Raw genomic sequence first — 22,725 nt, 5'->3', positions numbered from 1 at the left:
GTTACAAAACTGAGGGAAGAGGGAACAGAATCTGACAAAGTAGACAAGGAGTTGCTGAAGGTCCGAGATAATATTTTCAAATGGATAAAACTACGGCACAAAAAATACAATGTATTTATTTTTAAATGCCACTACATGGTGTGAATGGGGCAGCAATGGCTCACAAGTGTGTTGTGTAACCTTGGTCATTAATTACTTAAATTCTGCCGATAATGTAAATAGGATTTGTCTTGTTATGCTCTTGGCGTAGCATAAGCGGCTTCCTTGATGTGCACTCTGACAAAGGAAGGTTCAGGCGTGGAGATAACTTCAACACGTTTATTGAACTATTTACAATTCTCCTACTTGGGTTCACCACGACTGTTAATCCTTCTATAGCTACTCAGACTGATAAACCGGTCTTCTACAATCCACGTGGTGGGTGTGATATTGAATCAACCCTGTGTCTGTACTCACTGAGTATCTCCACTGGAAAGAGGAAGATCATGTGTGCTGTGTCCTTTATATATGGGTTGGTGTAATGCCCCCCTCTGGTAGTGTCACCTCTGTGTGTATTGTGAATGCCCATCGGTCGTATCCTATCTTACTGACCTATTGGTTGAGTGTCTGTGTGTCATGTCTCTGGTGCTCCCTCTAGTGTTTAGTTAGTCTACGTGTATTTACATTAATCCCCTGTGTATCTAAAGTGATGCATATCACCACAGGACTTTGTGGCAAAATGTATTTTTTCAAGACCTAATGTTACTTTCCAAGAATTAGCCAGCTTTGGTTTATTGCACATTGTTTTATTTATTTATGTAAATATTGTATTCGATAAATTATGCCCTTTATGTTTTAATCACCATGTGACATAGCAATTGCATTCACCATATTCAAAGTTGTCAATAATTCCTAACCTTTCAAAAAATATAATCTTGCCTGTCCCCAGGTTGTATTTCCCTCACTGCTCATACATTAATTAAATTTAATTACTCATTCTTTTTGCATACTGCTTGCATATGCCTGTCAGAAGCGGAGATAATTTCACCAACTCTTCTCACATAACACAAAGAAAATCAATGTGTCTTTCATTCCATCCCGTCAAATGTTTCAACTATAATTAAATTCTACTTTAATCATTTTGATATCAAAGTAAAATAACTGCAAAATTTAGCATAAGGTAGAAATCCAATAACTTGTAGTCTTTTGGCAGTACAATCTTTGTGGCTTTCTACCTTAAGGCCTCTGTTAAGACTGAAGCCTTGAGCTGGTGTTCAAAAATTGACATGTATCGAAGTAAAAGTAAAAGCAAATTACTGTGGATGCTGGAATCTGAAACAAAAACAGAAAATACTGGACAATCTCAGGAGGTCTGACAGCATCTGTGGAGAGAAAAGAGCTAACATTTTGAGTCTTAAGAGTCATCCAGACTCGAAAAATTAGCTCCCTTCTCTCTCCACAGATCCTGTCAGACCTGCTGGGATTGTCCAGTATTTTCTGTAGAACTAATATTAATAATAATGTTTACGAGTGTCACAAGTAAAAGTATGTTGGTCAAATTGACATCCATGATTATACACCTGGAAAGAACTGCTGAGCAATTTAAGGTAATATGCCAAATTTACCTTTGCAAAACAGAATTCAAGGCTGACACCCCAATGCAGTACTGAGGGAGTGCTGCACTGTCAGAAGTGCAGCCTATCAATTAAGATGAGGCCTCGTTTATCTGCCTGTGTGGGTGTGAAAGATCCCACAACATTGTTTCAAGGAAGTGGAAAGAGAGTTATACTGGGCAACGTTTATCCCTCAAACAGCATCATAGTTTACTGAGGGAGGCAAGAGATGAAATCGCTGGACCTCTAACAGAAATCTTTGTGTCCTCATTGGCCACAGGTGAGATCCCAGAGGATTGGAGGATAGCTAATGTTGTACCGTTATTTAAGAAGGGTTGCAAGGATAATCCAGGTGATTATAGGCCAGTGAGCCTGACGTCAGTGATAGTGAAATTGTTGGAAAAGATTCTCAGAGATAGGGGGCTGGATTCTCCAAAAATGGGACTATGTCCCCATGCCAGTGTCAAAACGCTGGTGTTTCACTCTGGGCTTTCCTTAAGAAAATCCTGAGCGATTCTCTTACCTGCAGGGTGCTGGCAGGGCTCCGGAGTGCTTCTCGCAGCTCTGGCTGTGGATACAGGGCCTCGCACTTCCGGTCGGTAGTCCACGCATGCGGACTGCGGCGGCCGCCCTGTGCAACATGGCATATTCGCACCGCAGAGCGGTGCCCAAAATGTAGCCTCCCCCCCCCCCCCGGTGAGGGATCCCCCTGCCCACCACCAGGGCAGCCACGGTCTGAGTCCACAGGCACCACCCGAGGTTCCCGACGGCCGATACGTGGGTAGACCCACGCCATCGGGAACTCGGGCAGTTACGCTCGGTGAATCCCGGGGCCTCTGTCAATGGTCCCCTACCCGCGCCAAGTAGACCGCACGCACGATTCACAAGCAATTCTCCAGGTACCGGAGAATCGCTTCAGTGGCACCGGCCACAATTCCCGCGCGAACGCCCATTCGCCACCGCGCTGAATGCGATTTTGTCGCATGGGCTCAGAGAATCCAGCCCAGGATCTATGCACATTTGGAAGTGAATGGTTTTATTAGTGACAGACATCATGATTTTTTACGAGGGAGGTCAAGTCTCACTAATTTAATTGAATTGTTTGAGTAGGTGACAAAAATGATTGATGAGGGAAGGACTGTTGATGTTGTCTACATGGACTTAAGTAAAGCATTTGATAAGGTCTCTCATGGCAGGCTGGTGCAAAATATTAAATCACTTGGGGTCAGGGGTGAACTAGCTGGATGGATTCAGAACTAGCTTGGCCATAGAAGACGGAGGTAGCAGTGGAAGGGTGTCTTTTTGAATGGAGGTCTGTAACTAGTGTTGTTCCATAGGGATCAGTACTGGGACCTCTGCTCTTTGTAATATATATAAATGACTTGGAAGAAAACACAGCAGGTCTGATTAACAAGTTTGTGAATAATACTAAGACTGCAGGAGTTGCGGATAGTGATGAAGATTGTCTGAGAATACAACACGATATAGATAGGCTGAGAAATAGCAGGTGGAATTTAACGAGTCCAAATAAGACATGATGCGTTTCAGTCGACCCAATTCAGGTGGGAACTATAAAATTAAATTAAATAAATCTCTACTATCAGGAGTGTAGAGACACAGAGATCTGGGCATGCAGTTCCACAGATCCTTAAAAGTGACAGCACAGGTGGAAATGGTGGTGAAGAAAGCATATGGTATGCTTACCTTCATAGAACGGGGTATCGAGAATAAAAGCTCAAAAATTATGTTGCATTTATATAGAATATTAGTTAAGCCACATTTGGAAAACTGTGTCTAATTCTGGTCACCAGAAGAATGGGGAGGCTTTGGAGAGAGTACAGAAAAGGTTTACCAGAATGTTGCCTGATATGGAGGGATTACCAATGAGGAGAGATTGAATAAACTGGGATTGCCCTCCTTAGAGCGACAGAGGCTGAGGGGCGACCTGATGAAGTTTATAAAATGATTAGGGTTATAGTTAGGGTGAACAGTTGGAGGCTTTTTCCCAGGGCGGAAAGGAAAATTGCAAGGGGGCACAAGTTCAAGGTGAGGGGAAAAAGGTTCAGCAAAGATGTGCGGGGGACGTTCTTTACACAGAGGGTGGTGGTGACCTGGAATGCAATGCCAAGTGAGGTGGTTGAGGCAGATACATTAGCAACCTTTAAGACTTTTCTGGATAGACACTTGAACAAACGGGATATAGAAGGATAGAGGAAGTTGGTCTAGATAGAACACGTGATCGGCGCAGGCTTGGAGGGCCAATGGGCCTGTTCCTGTGCTGTATTGGTCTTTGTTTGTTCAAACAAAAACATATACAGATCAAATATCTATAAATCTGAAAACTGAACACATCCAGAAAACACTTTCTTTGAACCTCCGCAATCTTTAGCATGGGAAATCTAGCTGTCTGGCTGAATGGGTCGGATTGCAATTGTTGTGGTGCACATATCTGCACGCATTTATTATTCAGTGATGTATACTTTTCTCGCCATTTTATTCACTTTAGACTATAACCAGCTTAGGCTTCTGTTGTTGTGGTGCAAGTTTATGGAAACTTATTTAACAAACTGAATTTTGTACCATAGTTTTATGGATATCCAAAAAGCAAAATGATCTGAAATCTGGAATGTAATTGGCCCCAAGGGTTTCGGATTAACGATACGCAACCTGCATTCTCTCCCCATTATCACATTGCTGGAGTTCACCACGTATATTTTGGCTTCCACATTACAGCACTGACTACACTTCAAAAGTACTTGATTGGCTATAAGATGCTTTGAGAATTCCAGTGGTCCTGAAATGTGCTGTATTTCTTTCTTTTCCAAATAGCCTCTTTTTGAAAGGCTAATATCAAGTTGACGGTAAAGTTGGTTGGTGTACGGTCATGTTTTTGCACATCTTGTTTATGGGTTGGTGGATTATGATCTTCCAACTAATACTCTGAAACTTCATCATTGGTTCAGCAAAAATGCCAAACAAAGGTGATCCCCTTACATGGAGATACATGTTTATGTGACAGTGAGGGGGATTGGATAAAGGAGGCTACTGACTGGTGAATCATTGCCTGAAATGGAAATTAGCCGTGCATTAAAGGATCATAAATTTTTAAAACTGCTGAAAAACCTCAGCAGGTCTGGGAGCAAGAAACAGAAGTTAACGTTTCTAATCCAATATGACACTTCTTCAGGACCAAATTTGGTCAGGATGTGGAGATGCCGGCGTTGGACTGGGGTGGGCACAGTAAGAAGTCTTACAACACCAGGTTAAAGTCCAACAGGTTTATTTCAAATCACTAGCTTTCGGAACGCAGCTCCTTCCTCAGGTGAATGCTTGGTCGGGGTCAGGACTGTTGAAGATGCGTCGATAAGCGTCGTTGTGAAGGGTAAAAAAAAACTGTTTTGTAAGAGGACTGCTTGCATATCCAGATACTTCTTCCAGAAGAGGGGGAACCTGGCACACTGCCTAGGGCAAGCAAACGACTGGAGGAATTTCCCAGGTGAGATCTGCTAGGATACATCAGATATGCAGAAATCCAGAACTTACCCATCCCACTGACAAACTGAAAACCTCAGCGGTTGGAGGTCTGCAGTGGGTCAGGATTACAACCCTGTGAAATTAACAGGCTGTACAATTTTAAAAAGAAACTTTGAAGAACTCAACACTATCAACTTTGGTGGTTTGTCCCATACATGTACAAACTTCTGAGAAAAATGTGGATTCTACATATTTTACTCCAAGAGTTGAGAAAATGAATGAGAAAAGTGAGAAATCTATGAACTACAACTTGAGAAAATATGATTTTACGGGTGGATAAAATATTCCACTGGTTACACTAGTGTACTTTGTAAAACAAGCAGGAATGTTTCAAGGATTAAGCGATCTGATTCTTATGCAGACGTACTTCATCTCAACGTTTGGGTGGTAAAATCCTCAATTGAAATGGACTGTTTGCTGGACACAAACTGCAAATTCTGTTTGATAGATTTTCACTTGACCCGTGGTTGAGCACTATAAAGCTTTATACCACATATAATGATTTGAGCTTGATGTCAACCTCTGGGTAACACCAACTGTTCACACAGCTGAACACATGCCTGGTTGCTATGAGCCACAGGGGTAAAGCTTCTCCCTTTCTGGCAGCTTCGATTTCTGGATGTCAATGTACTGACAGGAGTTCAAAGTGGCAGAAAAGGTCACAAAAGAAAACTTCAATTATAGGAGAGTATTTCAGAAGTGAACAGGCAATTCTCAATAAAAGCATCTACAACCTTTTTCCAACATCAAAAATAAGTCTCTAGTTTCTAATCCCGGGTGAGAAACAAAGCATCATCAAAAGAAAAACAGACTCAGTTTAGAGAATGAGTCAGATCCATTGGAAGTAGATTCCAAAAGGACAAGAGATAATCATTCTAGGTCAATGTGACATAAATGTAAGAACTGCAAGGGTTAATGAAATGTCTAATTCAATCACTAGAGGGAGCTAGATATCCATGTATGAAGTGTAGTCTTTGTGAACACAACGCCAACCATCCTGAATTCAGCAACACAAAGAACAGTCTATTTTACAGTGGACTTTTTTGGAAATCCAAACAATGGTTACATACTTTTCACTAATTGCATAATCATATTTTTGAAAATTCTGCAGCCGTGTCCACAAACTTAGCATATCTTAGCTTTCAAAATATAGATACGCACACCACATTATGCAAGTTCATATTAAAACCATTCCAAAATTATATTTTAAGATACAGCGGGAAAAAATCGCCTCGATAAAACCAGATAAAATATGAACAATTACCAGCATCATTTCAGTATTTTCACCTGCCTTTGGTGTAGTCATTCACTGAATCTCAAAACACTTAGAATAGAATAGGCCCATCATTCAATCAGAGGTAAAGTTATTGATTCTGCTCCACTTGAAGGAGGGAGATTTTGAGGCCACCTGCCCAGTCGAAATGGAGCAGTAGCAATCTGAAAGTCACAGGATAGAGCTTACTACCAGGTTTCAGCTGTCACTGTGGCTTCACCATTTATATCGGTCCTCAGAATAAGGGGCCACAGAAACAAGAACACATCCAATGTAGATATTTTAGACTGAGGACCAACAATTTAGGATTCAACTAGGTGAAGGGTTCTCAGCACAAACTCTGCCCAGTAACAGCTGGTCTCCCAGTTGAAGAATTACATATAGATAAGTACCCAGCTGTTTTATAAGGTCAGGAGGGACAGGAGTTCTCCACATGGCTTCATTAAAAATAACTTGGGCTGTTAAGGATTGTTGCAGTCCCCCAAAGAATAGCCTCCCCCGTCTACCTACCTGTGGGCCCAGATGCCAACCAAGCTAGTCCAATACAGCGGAAGGCTAGAAGTGCAGGATATCCTGATATGCTACTTTCCAGGCATGCTATCTCTAAGTTAATAATGCATCTGTAATTTCACTCCCAAATTATTCTTTGTGCACCAGACCTCTCATGACACTGGAACCACTATATCTGCTACTTTTTCATTGACCGCTTTGCTATTCTGTTCCTACACTGCTGAACCGCTTCAAACTCATTCCCTCAAACTCGCACTGCATGATAATGAACACCCTTTCTGGCTCACTTGATGCAGATAGCTATCATCAGGGTCAGAACCAAATTGCCCTTCTGCTGACAGAATATCGGCAGGCCCCATGTCAGCGCATTGCTCACTGCCTCAAAATTGTTCTGTATTTGTTCACTGGCAGCTCCCTACCCCCTACTATTTTACTCATTTAATTTAGGCATTTTCATTCAAACCTTAACCTTCTTAAGGATAAAATCAAAAATATTTGCTCCTTCTCCGCCACTCCTGTTCTCTGCCCATTTCCACTTCCACCCAACTCACCCATGTCTTGTATCCTCTTCTCACCTCTCACCCACTTCCACTCGTTTCTGCCTTCTCTCTCTCTCTCTTCTACCCAACATATCTTTCCTTCCCTCCCTCTATCCTTATCCACTTCCTTATCTCCCTCACTCTCCTAAATTCTCTGAAATCTGACTCTTATCAACATGAAAATGCTAAATTATCATTCATTTTCACCAGGGATAACAAAATAGCAATTGCCAACGCTATTAAGAAAAAGGACTTTCATTATTTCAACAGAAATAAATTAAATGCCTTTAGACAATTAGGTTACAAGCGTACTTATGATAATAGCAAAATGCTGCAATTGCTGGAGATCTGAAATGGAAACACAAAATGCTGGATAAACTCAGCAGAGTTAATGTTTTGAGTTCATGTGACCCTTCTGCAGAACTGAAGAGGAATAGAAATGTGATGAATCATATAATTGGAGAGGCCAGTGGGACTCAGTGAAAGGTCCGGGATAGATCCAAACTGAGGAGAGATTGACAAAAATGTCATGGACATGGGAGAAAGAGGGTGTTGATGGTTCCAATAGGGATTGAGAAGTCCTAAGAGTGGCATAAAGATAATATAACAGAAGTGTAGATAGGACAACAGAGGTCAGTGCTCAGTGGAAGCAAAACTAAAAAAAAAAGGACATATGGCTCTGTGGGGTTGTATCGGGACAAGTCAAGGGGGTCAAGATGGGTTGGGGGGGGGGGGGGGGGGGGAATCAAGTCACAGTCTAAAGTTGTTGAATTCAGTGTCGAGTCCAGAAAGCTGTTGCGTGACTAATCGGAAGATGAGGTGTTAGTCTTCCAGTTGGGCTTCACTGGAGCATTGAGCACACCGCAGCTGGCTATGTGGGCATGAGAGTAAGATGCCGAGTTCTAATGCCCAACACTAGAAATTTGAGGTCATGCTTGCTGACAGAGCGAAGGTGTTCCGCAAAACAGTCACCCACCCTGTGGGTAGTCTTCCCAACATAGAAGAGACCACATTGGGGGCAGTGAATACAGTAGACTAAATTTAAGGATGCGCAAGTGAAATGCGACTAAACCAGAAAGCAGCGTTTGGGCCGGGGGACGGTGAGGAGGGAGGAGGTAAAGGATGTGTTGCATCTTCTGCAATTGCTCAGGAAGGTGCTCTGGAAATGGGATGAAGGGTTGGAGCTGATGGGTTGTGGACCACTGTGCAATGCTGACAGGTGAAGACATATTTTGTTGTGGCATCAAGCTGGAGTTGGCGGAGATTGATCCTTTGAAAATGGAGGCTGATGTGATGAAAAGTGAGGATAAGGGGACCTTGGGCGGGATTCTACCCTACCCGGCGGGATGGGCTGTACCGACGCCGAGGAATGGCGTGAACCACTCTAGCATCGGGCCGCCCAGAAGGGGCTAGGCCAGCGCCGGTGGGGTTGGAGCCGTGCCAACCGGCGCTGAAGGGCCTCCGCCGGCTGGTGCGAGTTGGCGCATGCCCGGGTGCACCAGCGTGTGCTGGCATCATCCCAGCGCATGTGCAGGGGGGTTCTTCTCCCCGCCGGCCATCGCGGAGGTTGACAGCAGCCTGCGCAGAGGGAAAGTGTGTCCCCACAGCACAGGCTTGCCCATGGATCAGTGGGCCCCGATCGCGGGCCAGGCCACCGTGGGGGAAACCCCCTGGCCCAGATCCCAACCCGCCGAGGACTCTGCAGGCCACCCATAGAGCCAAGTCCTGCCGGTATGGACCTGGTTTGATTTACGCCGGCGGGACCGCCGAAAATGGGCGGCCACTCGGCCCATCGCAGACCGGAGAATCGGCGGGGGGGCCGCTGCCAGCAGCTGCAGACTGGCACGGCGCGATTCCAGTGCCCACCAAAACCCCGGCACGGGAGAATTCGTCAGCCAGCGGGGGAGGGATTCAGGCTGCCCCCCCCAGCGATTCTTCAGCCCGACGGGGGGGGGGGGGGGGTCAGAGAATCTCGCCCCTTGTCATGGTTCTGGGAGGGAAAGGAAGGGTGAGGGTAGAGGTGCAGGGGATGGGTTGGGCACAGTTGAGAGCCCTGTCAACCACAGTTGGCAGGGTGTGGGTGGGGGGGGGGGGGGGGGGGGTGGGGGGCTACCTCGGTATGGACTCAAAATATTTTTTTCAAATAAATTTAGAGTGTCCAAATATATTTGTTTCCAATTAAGGGCAAATTAGCTTGGCCAATCCACCTAACCTGCACATCTTTGAGTTGTGGGGGTGAAACCCAAGCAGACACTGTGAGAATGTGCAAACTCCACATTGTCAGTGACCCAGGGCCGGGATTAAACCTGGGTCCTGAGCGCCGTATGCAGCAGTGCTAACCACTGTGCCGCCTCAAGACTCAAAATGTTAACTCTGTTTCTCTCTCCACAGATGCTGCAATTTTAGATGCTGCAATTTCAAATCCAGCAATTTCTGTTTATATTACAAACATACCTTGGTAGTTTTTCTGTAATGTGTCCAAGGTCTCGCCCCATTTCAGTGATGGAAAATAGTCCTGTTCCGTCGTCCCTTTGTCTGTCAAAAACTGATCTACATCTGGCTCATCTTTATACTTTTGAGCTGGAGTTGGAGACATTGAGGGGAATATGCTGACGTTGTGGTCTTCTTGCATGGATTTTTTTTTGCCCGTTGCCAATGCTTTATCAGCTTTTTGCCCTTCAACTATATTTTCCAGAGGCTTGTTTCTCATTGTAGCAAAGAATCTCACTTGCTTGCTACCTGGCTCCATCTTTGTGCTGCCATCTGAATCCTCAGATTGGAGTGACATTACTCCCACCTCTTCTGTGGGCCGAATGGGGGTCCATTTGGATAGGTTTTCTGACTCAGTGGAGCTAGTACTTGGACTGCGCTTTAGAATGCCTTTTCTTTTCGAATGCTCAGTCTCTCCTCTTCCTAACGTTAGATTTGGTGTGTCATCGTTATATTCTCCTGGCTTCTTGATTTGGCTAGGTGCGTTGTTCATTAAGTTTGACTCAGAACTTTGGTCCAAGTTGGTGCGCCTCTGTTGACCTTTCTCCTTTGATTCATTGAGCTTTGTGCTGGCTGCAAATGACTTTAAAACTGAAGGTCTTGAACTAACCATGTCAGGAGATTCACTCACAACCCTTTCATTTTTCACTGCCGCTTTGTTTGATTTTATGGCAGTTTCAGCATCATCTTTTAGTGACTTTGACGCACCCTGCATAATTTCTGACAGCAATGTTGATGAATATCTTAAGAATGGGTTCTTTCTCTTCATATCAGTATTGCGCATGTTGTTTTCCTTGGAATTGGAGGGTATTTCTGCACTTGACACAGGTGTTCCATTGTTTGGTGTGGGTTCTTGCATAATTTCTACATCATTGCCTGGCATCCCGGAATAGTGAGTGTCAAGTGCAGCTGTAGGACTATGTTCAAAATAACCAATTTGTGCAGAAACATCCGGACTTCCGGATGCTTCAGTCTCCACTGGTGAAAAACCGGATTGGCCAATTCTGTCTGTCTCTGCGTCTAGGTTCTTGGTACTTTGTCTTGCACTCTGCAGAGCTGTGTCTTCCCTTGGTGTCCACAATTCTTCTTGTTTGGCTGAGTGTGATGGTTGACGAATAGTAAAATCAGAATATGGATTTGTTTCAGACACAGCTGCTGAATCGGATGAGTGCTTGTTGGACAGAAGCACCTCATTTGCATACCTTGGAATTACAGAGTCACTCTCAGGATCTTCATTATTTCTTTTCATGTGTGACTTGAGGTCATCTCCTGTGAAAATGTAATGAAGGCTGTATGAGAAAAGGTCAAGGCTTATATTCTATAAGCAATGTGCATCTAATAAACGTTCAAATATTAAGAAAAACCTCCTGAGCAGATTTCAAATGAAACTGAAAGAATTAAAGACACAAAATATGGTTGAAACTGAGTCAGGAATGAAGAGTGAATTACCATAGTTCAAGAATCAAACTGTTCCATTGATTCTCGGAGCATCGCTGAGGTGGTATTCACTGTGATAAATTATACATAGCGGCAAACACATCAGTTTCCCTGCAGTTACTGGTCTTGGGCAGTTATTTTGAATGGGCACCTCAATCCCAAAGTCCGGAGACAGGCGTCCCCTCACCTCCACCCCACAATGCAAATGTTGACCCCCCCTACTGACAAGGACATTACCCACCAACCCTCATTAAGGAGGGCATCCTTCCCCACCATGGGAATAATGGGTTTCACCCCATACCATGCATGCATGAGGGCGACCCGATCTCTCCACCCCCCCACAAGTCCCCGCTCCAGGCCATGCCCTCTGGCATTGTCAACAGTGCACTTCCCCCTGCCACTAACACCCTGGTAGTGACACACTAGCCTGACATTCTAGGCCAAGAGAGTTAACCCATTGCTCATGCGTCCCTCTCCTGCTGCCAATCTGCAGACGGAGGGCCCCAAGGGTCCTGTGGGTTGGCTGGGCTCAAGCTGTGGGATGTGGGTTGACTCTAGGTCTCTCCCCAGGATGCAGGTCCCATATCTGTACTTCCCCTACTAGCCTTGGGCAACTTGAAGGTCACTCCTGATAAATTATCTTAGGCAACCCGATGTTCAAAACAGTCATCCTTGTCTGACTTGTTTGAACTTTGAAGTGGTCTTCTCACTTTGAACTGCTCTGCCAGAGAGCTGATGAGCAAATCAGACAGTTCATTGAAGATTCAAGCCAGGAATCTTTCCCTTTCCTCACATCTGCACCATCTGTGACCAGGAGGTCTGGCCTCCAGTGCCGAAAAAAGGTCAATGACCTACACTAGGCAGCATGAGTGAGTAAATACCAACGTCCTCCTCCCCATCCAAGACCTTCCCCAACTCACCATGTAAACCCCAACTCTCCCTTCACCCCCCCTTCAACTCACCCCAACCCTCCCTTCACCCCACTACCCTTCCGTCACATCACCCCCTCCTACCACTGTGAATCATATGTGTGGCTAACGATGCCATCTCTGTGTCTCCTCAGCAAATCGGAGGTTAACGGATGACACCGAGGTAAACCCCAGAGTCCTATGGGCACCAACCAGGAGGAGGGAGTGCTGGGTGCCAATCCAGAATCATCCTATGGACTGGAGATGTTGATCACCAGCACCCCCGAGTTCCATCTCGAAGTCAGCACTCGGGACAGGGCAGCACGGCTGTGCATGTGCTGTTGACAAGTGCACCTGATCCTCGGGCCCCAGAGGATGCCCGTCAGGCGCAGTAAAGGTCAGGGGATGGCGTAAACAGCTGGTTACCCTCACCTCTGATGTGCATCCTGGAGACACACCTAGACATAGTGGTAGAGCCAGGAAGTCTAAGCACATCGAGGATCACTGACGGTGATCACTGACGCGGTACCTGGAGAATAGCTAATGTGGTACCACTGTTTAAGAAAGGTAGCAGGGATAATTCTGGAAACTATAGGCCGGTGAGCCTCACATCAGTAGTAGGTAAAATATTGGAGAGAATTCTCAAGGACAGGATTTATACACATTTGGAACAAATGGACTCATAAGTGATAGACAGCATGGTTTTGTGAAGGGAGGTCATGCTGAGGAGGTGACAAAGATGATTGATGAGGGGAGGGTGGTGGATGTTGTTTATTTGGACTTCAGTAAAGCCTTTGACAAGGTCCCTCATGGCAGACTGGTAGAAAAGGTGAAGTCACACGGGATCAGAGGTGAGATGGATACAGAACTGGCTCGGTCGCAGAAGGCAAAGGGTGGCAGGTGTTTTTTCTGAATGGAAGGTTGTGACTAGTGGTGTTCCACAGGGATTGGTGCTGGTGTACATAAACGATTTAGAGTAAAATGTAGCCGATCTGATTAGTAAATTCGTGGATAACACTGAGGTTGGTGGAATAGGAGATAGTGTTGAGGATTGTCAGAAGATACAACAAGACATAGATAGGTTGGAGACTTGGGCAGAGAAGTGGCAAATGGAGTTTAATCCGGACAAATGTGAGGTAATACATTTTGGTAGGTCTAACATAGAGGGAAAATATACCGTAAATGGTAAAACTCTTAGGAATATAGAAAGTCAGAGAGACCTGGGGCGGGATTCTCTGACCTCCCGCCGGGTCGGAGAATCGCCCGGGGCCGGTGTCAATCCCGCCCCTGCCGTGTCCTGAATTCTCCGCCCCCCCGAGATTCGGCGGGGGCGGGAATTGGGACGCGCCAGTTGGCGGGCCCCCGCGCCGGTTGGTGGGCCCCCCGCGGCGATTCTCTGGCCTGCGATGGGCCGAAGTCCCGCCGCTGACAGGCCTCTCCCGCCGGCGTGGATTAAACCACCTACCTGACCAGCGGGATTGGCGGCGCAGGCGGGCGCCGGGGTCCTGGGGGAGGGCGCGGTGTGATCTGACCCCGGGGGGTGACCACATGGTGGCCTGGCCCGCGATCGGGGCCCACCGATTGGCGGGCGGGCCTGTGCCATGGGGACACTCTTTTTCTTCCGCCTTCGCCATGGTCTTCACCATGGCGAAGGCGGAAGAGACTCCCTCCCCTGCGCATGCGCCGGTATGACGTCAGCAGCCACTGATGCTCCGGCGCATGCGCGGACTTATGCCGGCCTTTCAGCCCCGGCTGGCGTGGCGTCAAAGGCTGTTCACGCCAGCCGGCGGAGTGGGAACTACTCCTGCATGGGCCTAGCCCCTCAATGTAAGGGGTTGGCCCCTAAAGGAGACTTCCGCACCTTTGGGGCAGCCCGACGCCGGAGTGGTTCACGCCACTCCAACATGCCAGGACCCCCCGCCCCGCCGGGTAGGGGAGAATCCCGGCCCTGGCCGTGTAGGTCCACAGATTTTTGAAGGTGGCAACACAAGTGGACAAGGTAGTCAAGAAAGCATACAGAATGTTTGCCTTCATTGGACGAGGCATCGAGTATAAAAACTGGCAAGTCATGCTCCAGTTGTATAGAACCTTGGTACGGTCGCACTTGGAATATTGCGCACAATTCTGGTCACCACACTACCAGAAGGATGTGGAGGCTTTGGCGAGGGTGCAGAGGAGGGTTACTGGGATGTTGCCTGGCCTGGAGGGTGTTAGCTATGTGGAGAGGCTGAATAGACTCGGACTGTTTTCATTAGAAAGACTGAGGTTGAGGGGCAGACCTGATAGAGGTCGACAAGATTATGAGGGACATGGATAGAGTGGATGGGCAGGCACTCTTTCCCAGGGTGGAGAGGTCAGTCACCAGGGGCATAGGTTTAAGGTCCATGGGGCAAAGTCTAGAGGAGATGTGCGAGGCAGGGCTTTTACGTAGAGGGTGGTGAGGACCTGGAACGCGTTGCCAGGGGAGGTTGTGGAAGCAGATACTATAATGACATTCAAAAGGTATCTGGACAAATGCATGGATAGGATGAGCATAGAGTGATACAGCATAACAAAGTGCTGAGGGTTTTGGCCAAGGTTGGTATCATGACCGGTCCAGGATTAGAGGGCCGAAGGGCCTGTTCCTGTGCTGTATTGTTCTTTGTTCTTTGAGGGGGGGGGGGGGGGGGGAAGATGCAGGTAGGGGGTGAGGGGGCTGGGGAGTGGGGGTTTGTATTAGACATTAAACAACCTTGTGCACAACCATCATGACGAGTCTGTCACTTTCTTCCACAATGCGGACCGACATCTAAACCCTGGGCCATATCTCCAGGCATCTCCTCCTCTCAACAGGCACACTGCATGCAGGTGATGGGTGTGATTGAGCACTCAGCAGACAGACAGGGGTCAGACTATGTCATAGGTTGAGGAGCACCAGCGCCCAGCTCACTGCGGGTTATCATCACCCTCCCTGCCCTCGGCAGTCACCCGCTGACAGTGCCGACACATTCCCAACACCGTCCCAACACCTGGGGTGATGTGACAGAGACCCTGGGAGGGTGGGAAATGGGGTGGGGGTGGGTAAGGTAGCTATGCCTGACTAGGCCACGTCCTATGTTAATCGGGCAAGAATGGCCCTCCGGGCTTGCCGGACCATCGCCGCTGCCGCCTCCAGTAGATCCTCCAGTTCCTCCCTGTGGAGGGCACAGCAGACCAGCAGAAAGCGGACGGCCCTCCTGATGGTGTACTACAGGGCACCACCGGAATGGTTGAGACATCAGAACCCCATCCTGAGGATATTCACAATCTAGGGGTTGGCTTGGTGGTGCTGCACATGGTTACACCCCCATCCAGCACCTGCCCCCTCCCAACCCTCACCCCGCACCCCCAGTCAGGGTTCCCCATCCCTCATCGAACACTGGGTGGCAAGCCCAGCAACCCTGGGCTCTTTGGCTGAGTAAAGTTGGCTACTCACCGCCTTGGCTCCCCGCAGAAGCACTGTACTAATCGACGCCAGCGTGACCATGTGTTTGGGAACCCGATGAATCATTTGATAAGGGGTGGCTCCCGTTAATTGTATGGGGATGGGCCTTAAGTGGTGATAATTGGTTTCTCGCGTCGCCACGCCAAGATCCCGATTTTGCCTATGGGAGCGGGCTGGCTGCATCGCAAACTGTTTGGCACTTGGCGCAGTTCTTGTTTTTGGCCTTTCCCACATTCCCCGGCCTTGTTTCACTCGAGCGAGAGTGCAATGAGGCCGGAGAATCGCGCCCATAGTCTCATCTACTGTGCAGGGGCAGGTCCCGTAATTATTATTTATTTCTGATGTAGTCGGATCTCCTGTTTACATCTCTGGTAACTGTAGGCTCCCTACAATCAACTTATCCAGACTCACTTTCTCCTGCAATATTCTTTTGTTGGTTAATTCTAATTTTTTACTGACCAAAGTAGATCACTGTAAAACCTTCTGAATGTCTCTGGTCATGTCTGGTCAGTTGACAAGATCTCCAGCCTTTTGTTTCCTGAATGTTCTGCAGAGGTGCCTTGAAAGCTTTTCAATTCAGCCTAATATCATTTTCTACCATCAGTTCATCGCACAAACACAAATATTCCTTGATACAAGTGGATTTGGCCAACATTGCTTTGAACCATCTGACTTTATGATCATAAAGAAATCTTGCATCGTAATCCTGGAGTTTCTCTCTTTTATGGGTAACGTTCTATTCGCCAAGAGTTTTCAGCCAGCAATGACATCTAACCTGGCCCGTCATATGTCAACCTGTAATGTGATCCCTTTCCATGTGAAAAAATGTCCTGCTGTTCGAGATATTGTGATCAGTTGCTTTGCTTCATGGAAAGCTTTAGGTCACAGTTGATATCCCACTGAAGAATGCAAAATTTGATTTCATTTACCTGCAACTCATATTGGAGCAAGTCAACTAAACCTTGATGTCAAGCATATATAATAATAATATTTATTGTCAAAAGTCGGCTTACACTAACACTGCAATGAAGTTACTGTGAAAAGCCCCTAGTTGCCACATTCCGGTGTCTGTTCGGGTACACAGAGGGAGAATTCAGAATGTCCAATTCACCTGACAGTCTTTCGGGACTCGTGGGAGGAAACCGGAGCACCCGGAGGAAACCCACACAGACACAGAGAGAACGTGCAGACTCCACACAGACAGTGACCCGAGCCGAGAATTGAACCTGGGACCCTGCCGCTGTGAAGCAACAGTGCTAAGAACTGTGCTACCATGCCGCCCATCAATGCATCTATGCAGTTCAAAGAATTTGGAAATAAGAGTGGAAAGGTTTCAACCAACGTCTTTCGGTCCTGCTTTGATATCCAAATTGAGACACACTGGGCGCGATCTAACGGCCTCATCGCACTCGACGCATGATGTGATGAGGTTGGTAAATCTCACGAGGCAGTGCCAGGGTGCTAAGGTGGCCCTGCCAGATTGGCAGGGGCACTGCGAATGTACCAGGCTGGCAGTGCCAAGGTGCCCAAGGGTGCCTTGCCCTTATGAGGTGGAGTGCTTGAGGACACCTTCATTGGTAAGTTGGGGTGTTGTGGAGTCCAGAGGCCATGTTGGGGGCCCAGAGATTGGGGCACCAGTTAAATATAGCACCTGGTCTCTTCCTGGACTGGTAAACTGAGCCTGTGCAGCCTTGGAGGGGCGCTCCTCCGTTTAATAGCAGGGTTGGCCTTGGCACTGCAAGCACCGGGAAACACCCTGCTAAACAAGCCCAAAATAGGACTCTGCTACATCTCCATGAAATGGTGCCTGAGATGTGAGATTCACCATCGATTTGTAGAAGAAGGGAACAAGGATAAATTGGATATCTGTAAACCAGAAAATCTAATATCACGGTGAACTGTTAGAATCTTAATTTGTTATTATGCCAGACCATTTAGAAATTAAGTTAATGAATTAATGAAGGAGAGACAGCATGGATTTGTAAAAACCAAATCACGCCACCAAATCTTTTGGAGTAGTGATTAAGATCGATATAGGGAATATGATGTACTCTTTGTGGATTTTCAGATGCTTTTTGATAAGATGGCTCACATTGGCTTAAACATTGAGGAAGGTGGTAAACATAAAGTTCAATCTATGTGTGTATGAAGTGCACATTAAATAGGAAACAAGGATCTTGATAAATGTGATAAAGGTTAGGTGCAATGTACTCCAGGTGTGAGTACTGGGCCCATTTTGTTCCAGACGATTTGAATTTGGGTATAGTGAGCAAAAAACCTAATCATTGTTGGCCAAAGCTGAATAGAACTATTAAAGATAGGAGAGTGGAGGATGGGGTCTCATATATCTGACTGTTGTTGAATGTAGGATATTGAAAATAAATGGACAGAAAACACTATTATCCAGCAACAAATAATTAACAAACATCCCCCAGACAGATGGTCAATGAAAGGAAATGGTGAAAATTTTATGTCAAGATTACAAGTTCTTTGTGATCAAAGAGAATGAGAACTATTTTTATTTGTGTGGAGTTGGATCAATTTCTGAGCCAAAAAAATACTTTTACATAAAGATTCTGAGAAGAAATTGCATACTGTCTTTTGAAAAACATGCGAATAATCCTTGTCAAATGAAATATTCAATCAGTTTATCATTCATGAAATCTACCGTGTTCTCCTCATGATATGATAATCACTGCTGGGGAACAGAAACATTTCCACTTATGGCATCCAAGATCAGTATCAAAGTCTCCCAAGTTTAAATAGCTCACTGCACGTCAATGTTGTCCTCAGGGAAACGCCCTGAAGTAACAGAGTGACACTTCCATTTCTGCACCACAGATGCTAGCGGCATCTGGAACGAAACTAGCTATTTAGTGCTAATTAATGTAGAGTTACACGGTTTTATGCAGGAGGTCTCAGAAAATGACAAGCAATGTCTTGACATTCCAGAGTGAAATCCAACCAATATTCCCCAGTAATTTTACAACAGCCAAAAACATGAGTGGAAGTGCATGCTAACAATGTGAACTGCATGCAAGTGAATGTAAAACAAATTGGAAATATTGAAGCTTAGTATTAATTCCCCATACCTTGTTAAACTTCATATAGACAGTTGGTGAAGGAGGAGACCATAAATCAATTCTTTTGTCAGTTTTAGGTTAATTCACAAAGTGAATATGGATGGCTCCTAACCCTACAACCGACGTCTGGTGTTAAGAAGTGTCTCTTTACATGTGCACATATCATCATTCAATGAGTGGCAACAGCCTCCCACCCCCCTCCCAACCACTGCAGATACTTGATCTTAATTTATACAATTAACATACCTCGTTACAAAAATGAAGGGAGGTTGTTCAAATGAAGATATGGGAGCATTAGTGACTGACATTTCAAAAGTACGAACACAAATGATCATATACACTGAAAATATGAAGCAGAACGTCATAGATACCTAACTTTAACAGGAACAACACAAATGCTAGCCTACAGGGCCCTCATGTGAAAATGAAATGAAAATTGCTTATTGTCACGAGGAGGCTTCAATGAAGTTACTGTGAAAAGCCCCTAGTCGCCACATTCCGGCGCCTGTCCGGGGAGGCTGGTACGGGAACAAAAGATAAATATTTTCCGTTTTTACTTTTTTTAAAACCCTAAAAACTATGAATCCTGACAAGCTTTGAATAGATAGCTACCCAAAAACAACAATGCACAAATGATAAGGAATTTATAACACTAAATGAAACTGCTTACACGAGAAACAGAAACCATGAAAAGAAATTGAAAAAGGTCCAAAATCAAATGCTGCAGATGAACTGTCACAAAATATTATCGACCAACTTTATCAGCACAAACTACCTGACACTTACTATCGCCAATCTAGCATTAGCAATTTCTGTTTTATACATACAGTATACTTTTAAAGTATCACTAAATAATACCAAATGAAATGGGGAAAACAGCCCACATTCTGAGACTTAAAGGCTGACTTTTCTAATTAACATTGAAGAGCCATTCTTATAGCTGTATTTATCAAAATGTAATGGGCATGCTCCCCTCAATTTTCTGTCCATTAGCACTAATGAGTAGAGCATTGTCAATAGCTCAGTAATTATTTCCTGATTATGGTCGGCCATGAGTGAGGCTCTCTGACAGCAGCAAGGATTCAAAAATCATCTCTTGAAGATAAGTGATATTTAAATATTCCACTGAATCAGAGGAACAAACATAAATCAATAACAATTCCAGAGGGTGTCAGAAACATCAAGCCACAGCATATGTCAGAATGGATTATGAATGCTCAGTGCAAATTAGAGCCCCTGGGGTAATGAAATTGCATGTTTTTCTGGGCACTGCACTTATTTATCTGACCCCATGACTAGTGAAAACCAACTCCTAGTCATAGGGTGGTACTTTTACGGTCCCCCGCCAGCAGATTTGAAGGCAGGCAGGATCATAAGATGCAGTCGATGGCCTACCCGCCACCCACCTACCTGCTCCCGACCTGTCTCTCATTTTACTGATGCAGTGGAGGCATCATGCAGCCTGCCTATCCTTGTGACTACTGAGGCAATTAATGGCCACTTAAGTGCCTCATCCCATCCCCGCTGCTATTTTACCTGCAACATGGCTAATGTTGGCCAAGGGTGGTATGCCACCATTGGGTGTTCCCTGTGTCCATCAGAGGAATGCTCCACTCCAACAAGGTCATACTCCTCCTCCCCCTCTTTAACCCTCGCTCTCCAACCTCTCAAACTCAGCCCTTACCTATTCACTAGGGCCTGCCAGCTCAACCCTGCCAATATATTGGACTTACCTTCAGTCCAGACTCCATTCAGGGGCTATTTATAGTCCCAGCAGTGGCCACCGCTGGAACCTGCTGCTGTTTGGACTTCAGAGCAGCCAGTCATTTGGTTGACAGACAACTCTTGATGGTGGGCTTGCCTCCACAGCAGGTCTGACCTTTAGCCAATTAATATCTCATCGAAGGACGGCAAATCGCATCATCCAGTGAGCCTAGTACTGTTGTTAAGCCAGTATAAAAAGCTACAGACTGCACTGTAAATAGGAATTATACCAGTTCCAATGAATAACATTAGATAATAAAATTTGTCCTGTTTATCGTATAACACAGGCTTTAAAATCATCCAAAGTAATCACAAATATGCCTGTAAACCTCTTTGTCTCAACAACATTTTCACCCCAACCTAACACTCCAATATTTTCCCCTTTAGCTCAGTGAGTACACTTTCTCCAGCTGTCCCATAATGTGCTCCAAAACATTACTCTGGTTATGGGGAGATCATCAAAGCACAATTGAGTGTTTATTTTATTTCATTCTCTGCAATCACTTGCTAAGTCAAATATCTATCCAGTCTTTAATGACAATTCAGTACCATTTGCTTCCATTGCCTTCTGGATAGCTCATTCCACAAATTCACTGTTCTAATTTAAAGGCTACTCATTTCTTATTCTTCTGCATTTGACGTTACAATTCACAACTTTTATCAAATTCTATCTTTCCTAATTTAGCAAAGAAATGCTTGCTATATTGTTGCAACATAATGGCTCAATCAGCAGAACATGGTTGTTTAGCAATAAACAGATTTGAATGAGAATTAGAATAATAGACTTAGGAACTAGAATCTAAAGCTGATTTGAAGCACACATATCTGACAACAATTGTGTCGGGCATACATAGTAACTGACTGCAACGGCATTCTTATGCCAAATAACGCTGAACTTACAAAGAGTTACGAATAACTAGTGGAATATTTTGCTTTGATTTGATGACTGAAGTTATAAAACTGATTGAAGTCATGATAACTTATCAGACTGACAGTACTTAGTACCACTACACATGTTAAATCAATATCGAGATGGCTTTCGGTCAAATCTGTCTTTGCATCGATCTGCTCAAGATTTGTATTTTACACGACAATGTTAAAAATGCCAGTTTAAATTATACCCAATATACCAGATTGCAACTCAATCAAACTCTTGTAACAATAAGAGCCATATTTTCCTACGTGTCACACAGAAGTAAACGTATGGGGCAATTGCAGAAGAAAAAAAGCTAGTTTTTCTTGTTTTTTGCAACTGCTCGGAGTCTTTCTGTAGTAATCCACGGGAGGCAGGGCCGGCCCAAGGTACCGGCAACTCGGGCAGTCGCCCGGGGCGCCATGTGCAAGGGGGCGCCAGAGACTCGGGTCCCGCGCATGCGCAGTTGGGCCCGTGCCAGCCAGCGCATGCGCAGTGGCCGCCCTCCCCCAGGGTGTCCACCCCCCCTTCGTCCACCCCCCCCTCCGTCCGCCCCCCCCCTCCGTCTGCAACCCCCCCCGTCCGTCCCCTCGGCACCCCCCCCCCGTCCACCCCCTCGCCCCCCCCCCCGTCCGCCCCTCGGCCGCCCCCCCCCCCCGTCCGCCCCCCCCCCCCCCCGTCCGCCCCCTCGGCCCCCCCCGTCCGCCCCCTCGGCCCCGCCCCCCCCCTCGGTCCCGCCCCCCGGCCCGCCCCCCCCCCCCGGCCCGGCCCCGCCCCCCCCGCGCCCGCCCCCCCCCCCCCGGCCCCGGCCCCGCCCCCCCCCCCCCCCGGCCCCGGCCCCGCCCCCCTTTGGGGCCGGCAACCCTGGGGCCGGCGCTGACGGGAGGCAGGAGTTCCGTCACCACACCAATATTTATTTACAATAACGATATTACAGGAGCAGCTACAAAAAGTGCTGCTAGCAGTCCAGTCAACTTAAGACTGCTGATAAAGCCTACACAGGTGCTTATATGGGCCCCCCTCAATGAGCTATCATTGAGGGAGCTCATACTCCAATTGGCCAACCAATAAAGCCAATTGGAGTTCATTACACCTTCCCATCCCAAAATCTATTTCTGAAAATTAAAGAAATAATTGCTTTTTGAGGAACTTTGTGTCCTTTTATATATTTAGACTTGAGAAACTCTACCAGAATTGTATGGGGGCATTAAAAATAACA

At 46.2% G+C, this 22,725-nt stretch overlaps 1 protein-coding gene across 5 annotated transcripts in view; it reads right to left on the bottom strand.

Moving 5' to 3' along the window:
- The window catches only part of LOC119967323 (synaptotagmin-like protein 2), a 572,979-nt gene that overhangs the window by 118,799 nt on the left and 431,455 nt on the right, over positions 1–22,725 (bottom strand). For all 5 annotated transcript variants that reach the window (XM_038799699.1, XM_038799698.1, XM_038799700.1 and 2 more), the window contains one exon: positions 9,903–11,207. In XM_038799699.1, the coding sequence (XP_038655627.1) occupies positions 9,903–11,207 (1,305 nt within the window). The remainder of the gene's footprint in view (positions 1–9,902; positions 11,208–22,725) is intronic.

This window comes from Scyliorhinus canicula, chromosome 6 (assembly GCF_902713615.1).
Source record: "Scyliorhinus canicula chromosome 6, sScyCan1.1, whole genome shotgun sequence".
In the NCBI taxonomy this organism is placed as follows: Eukaryota; Metazoa; Chordata; class Chondrichthyes; order Carcharhiniformes; family Scyliorhinidae; genus Scyliorhinus; species Scyliorhinus canicula.
The sequence above is the reverse complement of the archived record's forward strand: the minus strand, read 5'-3'. Positions and strand labels throughout refer to the sequence as shown.